At 36.9% G+C, this 8,305-nt stretch overlaps 1 protein-coding gene across 1 annotated transcript; it reads left to right on the top strand.

Annotated features, from left to right (window-relative positions):
• The first annotated feature begins 3,928 nt into the window (after positions 1–3,928).
• LOC109218071 (tubulin alpha-3 chain) lies at positions 3,929–7,652 on the top strand. The gene is made up of 4 exons (XM_019382391.1): positions 3,929–4,216; positions 5,978–6,212; positions 6,298–6,668; positions 6,755–7,652. The coding sequence occupies exons 1-4, from the start codon at positions 4,124–4,126 to the stop codon at positions 7,409–7,411; spliced, it is 1,356 nt and encodes a 451-aa protein (XP_019237936.1). The 5' UTR covers positions 3,929–4,123; the 3' UTR covers positions 7,412–7,652.
• The last annotated feature ends 653 nt before the right edge of the window (positions 7,653–8,305 follow it).

The following is an 8,305-nucleotide window of genomic DNA, read 5'->3' as shown; positions in this document are numbered from 1 at the left end:
ACTAATTCAATGTAATTTAAGCAATTCAAACTGTCAATAAGATTACAAATATTCCAAGTATAGCATGTTTTTGGGTCCTAGACTACCTGGACTTAAATATAATAGTAGCTACGCACGGACTCTCGTCACCTCGTGCGTACGTAGCCCCCACAAATAGGAGCATAAAACCAATTAATTTACCTATGGGGACAATTCCCTCTTACAAGGTTAGAAAGGAGACTCACCTTACTCCGAAGCTTACTTCCAAATTCAAGAATGCGCTCCAACCCTCAAATTGGAGCTGAACGATCCCAAACTATTCAAATGGAGTAAGAACTAGTCAATATACGCTCAAGAGTTCATATTCCATCTATTAAAATAATTACCCAACCCTAAATACAATTTTCCTAAAATTCATACGCGGGGCCCATGTCTCGGAACCCGACAAAAATCATGGAATATCAACCCCCTCCAAACACTAGTCCAACCATACCAATTTTGCTAAATTCTGACATCAACTCGACCCTCAAATCTTTAATTAAAGTTTTGAAAGATTTCTACCATTTTCAACCCAAAAACAAGTAATCTTGATGGAATATTCAATGATAATCCCATATTATTGATTAACAATGACCACAAGTGACTTATCTCAAGTTTCCCGTGAATTATTGCTCAAAATCATCCAAAAATAAAATTGAAGATTAGGGTATAGAACCTTACCTCTTAGATGAAGATTTTGTGATTGGGTTCCTTGAATTTTGAAGATTGATGCAAGATTGGATGATTTGAATGTTGGGTTCCTCCTTATCTCTCTAAAATGCTCTCACCTCTCTCTAGAATGCTCAGAGAATCACCCCAAAATAAACCCCAAAGCATATTTATCAAAATGGGGTCGAGTTATAAAAATAGGAAGATTAAGCCTCCGAAATAAGGTCTGCGATCGCATAATGCGTCGCAGAATGGGTATGCGGGCCGCAAAACCATCGCATAACTCGGTGCCCAAAACTGGGCAATTCTGGCCCAGTATGCGACCTGATTTGCGGTCGCATATCAAGTATGCGGACCGCATATTTGCTATGCAATCGCATAATTTCTCCTCCAGGATCACATTTTCTAGCCTTTGGTAATCTGGTCATAACTTTGTGTAGGAATGTCCAAATGACAAACGGTTTGAAGCGTTGGAAACTAGACTCAGAGATCTTTAATTTGATAGGTTGTGAATCATATAACACCTTATATACATGTAGATATGCTCGTCCAAAGTAGGGTCTTGTGCGCATTTTCTTTGAAATTTTAGTCTATTATGAAATTTTTCAACTGGTCAAACTTCTCAAAAACCTTCAAATTTCTAACTTTAGCCAAATGACTCCAAAATGACTTACGGACCTCTGAATTTACTTCCAATCGCGCTCCCAATACCAGAATCATCGTACGGAGCTATTCACAGACTTGAAATCCCAAACGGGCATCGATAACACTAAAATGCACTTTAACCCAAACTTATGAAATTCTTCTAAAATGATAACTTCCACAATAGGCGTCGAAACACTCCCGGGTCATCCAAAACCCGATCCGAACATACGCCCAAGTCCGAAATCATCATACGAACCTGTTGGGACCTTAAAATTCTGATTCCGAGGTCGTTTACTCAAAAATCCAATCTTAGTCGATTCTTCCAACTTAAGGCTTCCGAATGAGAATTCTCTTTTCAAATCGACTCTGAACTTCCCAAAATTTAATACCGACCACACGTACAAGTCATAATACCCGAAATGAAGCTGCTCATGGCCTCTAACTGTTGAACGACGCGTTGGAGCTCAAAACGACCGGTCGGGTCGTTACATGCACGCTGCAACAAGGAGTAATAAGGGTGTACAGGTGGGATCGGGTAGCACGCCGTAACAGGAGGAATAAGGGTGATATATATATTGAGGAGTAACAAGGGTAGACTGGTGGAATCGGATTGCACACTGCAACAGGAGGAATAAGGGTGATATATATATATATATATATATATATTGAGGAGTAATAAGGGTGGACTGGTGGGATAGGGTTGCACACTGCAACAAGGAGTAATAAGGGTGAATGATCATGTTGTTACTGATATGGTGATACATATACTATTTACTCTTATTGTAATTGTTAAGGAGGAATAAGGGAAGATTGGTGGGATCGGGTTGCACGCCGCAACAAATATATAATATTTACTTTTATTGTAATTGTTAAGGAGGAATAAGGGAGGATTTGTGGGATCGGGATGCGCGTCGCATCAATAGATATATGTGTTATGTATTCCTCTTGACTGTACAAGTTATTCGGTGGTTTTACATTTCATTTAGGATTTGGTTATAGCTGAATACTGAGAAGATCCTGGTCCATTTGTTTAAAACTTTGACGATTTGTATTTCGGGTTTCACTGAGTTTTGAGGGTCAGTTATTGGCATTGGGTTGTTGACTTGCCGTTGTTCCTTGAATTCTTTCTCTGAAACTATTATTTTGGTTAATTAGTATTTAAAGTAAATTTACTACGTTGAGTCATTTCCTCCGGTCCCGCTAAGTTATTAGTAATATCGTAATTTAAAATAAAGTAATCAGTACTACATTGCTATAAATGGCTTTCAAATTTGAAGCCACCGTGTATATGTACACACCTTTCAAAATTCACAATTTCTATAAATGTTATGGTCTATATCAACTAGTTTCTCAATTAAAATTTTCCTTAACCCAATGATGTTGAATCTTACTTAAAAGAAAATTTCTACTAAGTTTTAATTTCATTTAAAATCCTATATTAAATGTAATGGTTTATTCGCTGTTATATTTTATTTAAAAAGGTATTTTCTTATTCAAATAATTTCTAAAAATAACTTCATCTTTTCTTGTTGATTTCCTAATTGGTTTAGAAGTCGTAATCTACTTATTGTTATGTAAATGAGACTCCTTGAACATCTTTATTGCATTGGGGTTATGGACCCTATGTACTGTGTGGCATGAGGATGATGTTGATCAAAGTGAGATTAAGGTATGTGGGCTCAAGGTGCCATGTGTACTAAAGGTGTGGAATGTGATATTATGACTTGAGATAATGATGATTGAGATGGTCGGAATTGTGTATTAGAAATGATGTGAATGATTGAGTTGGCATCGCTTTCTTTGTTTGAACGTATCCTTACTTGTCTGTGTCCCAGTTATGTTGGTGTTAATTTACTTGATTATCGTTCATTACTATCCGTGTTTCCCTTTTATTGTCTCTACTATTTGTAGTTGGATTACTCCCTGCTATTGATATTACTTTGTTAATTTTATCTTGATAGGTCATTATTATATCATGTTCAATTTATTTGACTAGTAGATGTCTTGACTGTTCCTCGTCACTACCCCACCGAGGTTAGTCTTGATACTTACTACGCTTTTGTACATTTTTTGTGTACAGGTCCAGGTATTTGATCGGTAATAGTTGTGCGGATCGTCGCGGTGGAGACTCAAGGTAAACCTGCTACTGCGTTCGCAGGCCTCGGAGTCACCTTCGTTTGTATTTGCTTTCATTCGTTCCTTCTTGTTCTGGAACAGTGTTGTATTTATTTTGTTTAACTACTCTTAGAAAGACTTATGACTTGTACCACCGGTTTTGGGAATTGTGAGTGTTCAGAGTTATATAATATGAAGTTAGTAAATATTCATATTATTTCTGTTAATGTTAGGCTTATCTAGTTTAGAGACTAGGTGCCATCACGACTCTTTCGGTGGGTATGAAGCATTTTAATGCAAGTTAGGGTGGTAATCATGTATTAAGCCAAAATAAAGTACTATCAAAACTCAACTTTGGCAAATTACTCCTAGGATAATCATTAATGATAAACCGCGGTCCCCGGTTTATTTTCTTTTTTCAATTAGTTAACGACGGTTAATTTTATTTCACCTCAGATTTTTTTCTTTTTCTCCGGTCCCTAGATTTTTTCTTTTTCTCCACTCCCTAGATTTTTTTTCGGAGAGCCATTTCTGGCATTCTTATATAAACCGCCCTCAATTCAACAGATACCCAGATCTGAAAATTTTCGGAAGGCGTCTTGATAAACGCCGTTTCCTGTTCCATTCTCCTTCTACACTCTCTTTTTGAATTTTTGAAAAAACAACAATTGTGAAAATGAGAGAGTGCATTTCAATCCACATTGGCCAGGCCGGTATTCAGGTCGGAAATGCATGCTGGGAACTTTACTGCCTAGAACATGGCATTCAGGTATTTTTATATATCTGTTTGAATTTAAGCATATGAATTGAAAATTGTTTATACATGTGTGCACATTTTAGATCCATTGTGAAATTTTGTTTTATATATATTAACCTGTTTGACTGGGCACGCAGTTTAAGAAAAAATGAATGACTTTTGGAATTTGTGGTCCTAAACAAGCAAAAAAGGGGCCAGAGTATTTGTGTGGTTATAAAAGCTTCTCATTAAGGGTAGAATTGTAAGTTTAAGCTAAATTGTTACCAAATTTAGAAAGGGGTCATTCTTTTTGGAACAGACCAAAAATGAAATAGGTTCACATAAACTGGAACAGAGGGAGTATTATTTTTTATTTTTAATATGCGTATTCTGGCGGTTAGAACTATTTGAAGACGCTGTTTTTTTGTATAGATCTAGGTTGATTCAGAAAAGATATTCATGAAAAGTATGATATCATCTTATAGATCTAGTTGAAGAAAAATTGTGCGCCTATGTGTGCGCATTTTGGTTTCCTTTGCGGTCTTATCGCTATTTTTCTTTCTTCAAATAGGTACATTAATGTCGATAAATCTGTCATTGCGAAATTGATTTTTGTAATTGTTTGTTATGCGTTTGATAACCTGCTATCACGATTTGATCACGCTGTTTTATGTAGATCTGCTTGTTCCTGAATATATTAGAATAATAAGTACTTGTATATTTTTTGCGCATGGCATTGTTATGTCTATACGTGTAACGTGTTTACGGAGCACTAGATGTGCATTGTTATCTCCCTAATTCTATTGGAATTGAAAATTGGCGGCAATAAATCTAGTTGCTTTTGAATATATCGGAATGAAATTCCTTTTTTTTTCTTATAGATCCACTTGAAATTGCAAACTCTATGCGTACTTCTTTACATTTTAGAACTAATACAGTTTCTTATTTCTTTAATGTCCTATATGCTGGTTACAGATAGGTTGATGTATCGATTGGTATTTAAAAGGGCAGGAACTACGTAATTTCTTTTTGTGAAATCATCCTTTATCCAAGGACGGCTCTACGAATTTAGTAGCCTAAAGCCGAATTCTAATAAGAATCTAAATTTTATACGCATATGCAAAAACTTGGATGTCATCTTTTTTCCTTCTGTATTTATTTATACAATAGTATTCATACAAGATATATGACTTTTAGCTTTATTTAGTAATATTATTATTATTTATATTATCGAGGGTTAATTCAAGTTAATAAGATGTTAGTCATATGTTTGCAATACACTACCTTGGATCTTGATGTAAAAAACTTTATTTACTAATACGAAGATTTGATGTAATATTCTTTGTTTTTTTAAAACCTTTTTACACGGATTTTATACTTATTTCTACAAAGTTCAAAACTGTCTAGGTCAAAATATTATTACGTATTTTACCATTAACACATTTTGGGGCCTCAAAATTTTTGGGGCCTAAAGCAAAGGCTTTACTAGCCTCACCCTTGAGCCACCCATGCCTTAATCTTGTCGAATGCTAGGGGGTAACATGTGTTTTTTCAAAGTTTAAAGACCTTTATTACATTTATTTCAAATGTATTTTCTGTATAATTGCTGTTAATGTACGATGTATCATTTAGGTTGCGATCATATACGATTCAGTGACAGTTGGAACATATATTGAAGTATTGTGTAGATTCAATTTAATTCTCTGCATTCTATAGCGCTTGTGTACAAGTTTTTGTTTTGAAGTCCTGTTTATTCTGCATTACTGAAAATCTTGTCTTTCACTTCTCCCCTAGCCCGATGGCCAGATGCCGGGTGACAAGACTATTGGAGGTGGTGATGATGCATTCAACACCTTCTTCAGTGAAACTGGAGCTGGAAAGCATGTTCCACGTGCTGTTTTTGTAGATCTTGAGCCTACTGTCATTGATGAAGTCAGGACGGGAACATACAGACAGCTCTTTCACCCTGAGCAGCTCATCAGTGGCAAAGAAGATGCAGCCAACAACTTCGCCCGTGGCCACTACACAAGTAACCATTATTCCTTGATGCAATGTTACCTATTTTTTTTTAGCTCAATAATGTGCTGGTAGTTATCTTTTTGTCATGTTTGCAGTTGGGAAAGAAATAGTTGATCTTTGTTTGGACCGCATTAGGAAGCTTGCAGACAACTGCACTGGCCTTCAAGGTTTTCTGGTTTTCAATGCTGTTGGTGGTGGCACTGGTTCTGGCCTTGGGTCACTTCTACTGGAACGTCTCTCAGTTGACTATGGCAAGAAATCAAAACTTGGATTCACAATTTATCCCTCACCACAGGTCTCAACATCTGTTGTGGAGCCTTACAACAGTGTGCTTTCAACTCACTCGCTGCTTGAGCACACAGATGTTGCAATTCTTCTTGACAATGAGGCCATTTATGACATTTGCAGGCGCTCACTCGACATTGAGCGCCCCACTTACACCAACCTTAACCGCCTTATTTCACAGGTAATTGAGTGCATATCATTCTGCACGGTCTTACATATTATATTCTTCTTCAATTGTAGATAGTAATTTCTGTACTTGCTATGCAGGTCATATCTTCTCTGACTGCTTCTTTGAGGTTCGATGGAGCGTTGAATGTTGATGTGAATGAATTCCAGACCAACCTTGTACCATATCCCAGAATCCATTTTATGCTTTCCTCCTATGCTCCAGTCATTTCAGCTGAGAAGGCTTACCATGAGCAGCTCTCAGTAGCAGAGATCACAAACAGTGCCTTTGAACCCTCTTCTATGATGGTCAAGTGTGATCCTCGCCATGGCAAGTACATGGCCTGCTGCCTTATGTTCCGTGGTGATGTTGTACCAAAGGATGTCAATGCTGCTGTGGCCACCATCAAGACCAAGCGTACTATCCAATTTGTTGACTGGTGCCCTACTGGATTCAAGTGTGGTATCAACTACCAACCACCAACTGTTGTCCCTGGAGGTGACCTTGCCAAGGTGCAAAGAGCTGTGTGCATGATCTCTAACTCAACCAGTGTTGCTGAGGTCTTCTCGCGCATTGATCACAAGTTTGATCTGATGTACGCCAAGCGTGCTTTTGTGCACTGGTACGTGGGTGAGGGTATGGAGGAAGGGGAGTTTAGTGAAGCACGCGAGGACCTTGCTGCTCTGGAAAAGGATTATGAGGAGGTTGGTGCTGAAGTTGACGATGAAGAAGGGGGTGATGAAGGAGATGAGTATTGAGTGACTATTGTGGTCTAATGTGTTTGTTTTTGTGTTGTTCGGTTGATGGTTTTCTATTGCGCTTGTAGCAATTAGTATTTCCTATTGTGTCTTTCTAAACTGAACTATGCTGTTGTTGAAGTCAAAATATGTTCTTTTGACTGGTTACTTTACATTTCGTTTCGTGCATGGTCTATATGATTTCCTATGGCTGCTTTTGTGATTCCTGATGAAATTGCCAAGTCAACCAATTTTATCTGTTCCTTTTAAATTCTTCTGGTGCTGTTGGGTCCCTTTCCATCTTAAAAAGAGAGACATACTTCCGTTAAAACATTTTAATTAGCACAGAGCTAAACTAAAAGTTAGTCTTTCCTTGTAGTAGTAGTAGTAAGTAGTGGTGGTAGTAGCTAAAGTTGGTGAGGCACATTAAAGATTTTTAGAATTTAAAACCTAGTATTGATTGGTTTTCTTTGTTGGCCATGATATACTTTGAAAAGAAGTCGTAAGCTTTGACTTCAGCCAGCAAAAAGAAGTTACTATTCCCTCCATTTCATTTTATGTGAAGACTAGGCACGTAGTAAAAAAAAAAAAATACTTTTGCAACAAGTCAAAAAGGGGTTCAGAGTAATTGTGTGGCTGTAAAAAAGAAATTTATAGGATCACTTTTTATTGGTTTGGTGTAATGCAAACACTAAGTAAGGAATCAGTATTTTACTACTCTCTCCTTTTCATTATATGTATAAATCTGTTCTATTGGGCAGAGAGTTAATGTAAAAGGGTGTCACATAAATAGAATAATTGAACATTATTATATACAATACTTTCATATTATATGTAGTAGTATAACAGTTTCACTTGGTAACGGAACTTAGTCCAGATTAGGTAGTTCTGTCTCATATGATATTTGACTAAATG

This window comes from Nicotiana attenuata, unplaced genomic scaffold (genome assembly GCF_001879085.1).
Source record: "Nicotiana attenuata strain UT unplaced genomic scaffold, NIATTr2, whole genome shotgun sequence".
NCBI lineage: Eukaryota > Viridiplantae > Streptophyta > Magnoliopsida > Solanales > Solanaceae > Nicotiana > Nicotiana attenuata.
The sequence above is the reverse complement of the archived record's forward strand: the minus strand, read 5'-3'. Positions and strand labels throughout refer to the sequence as shown.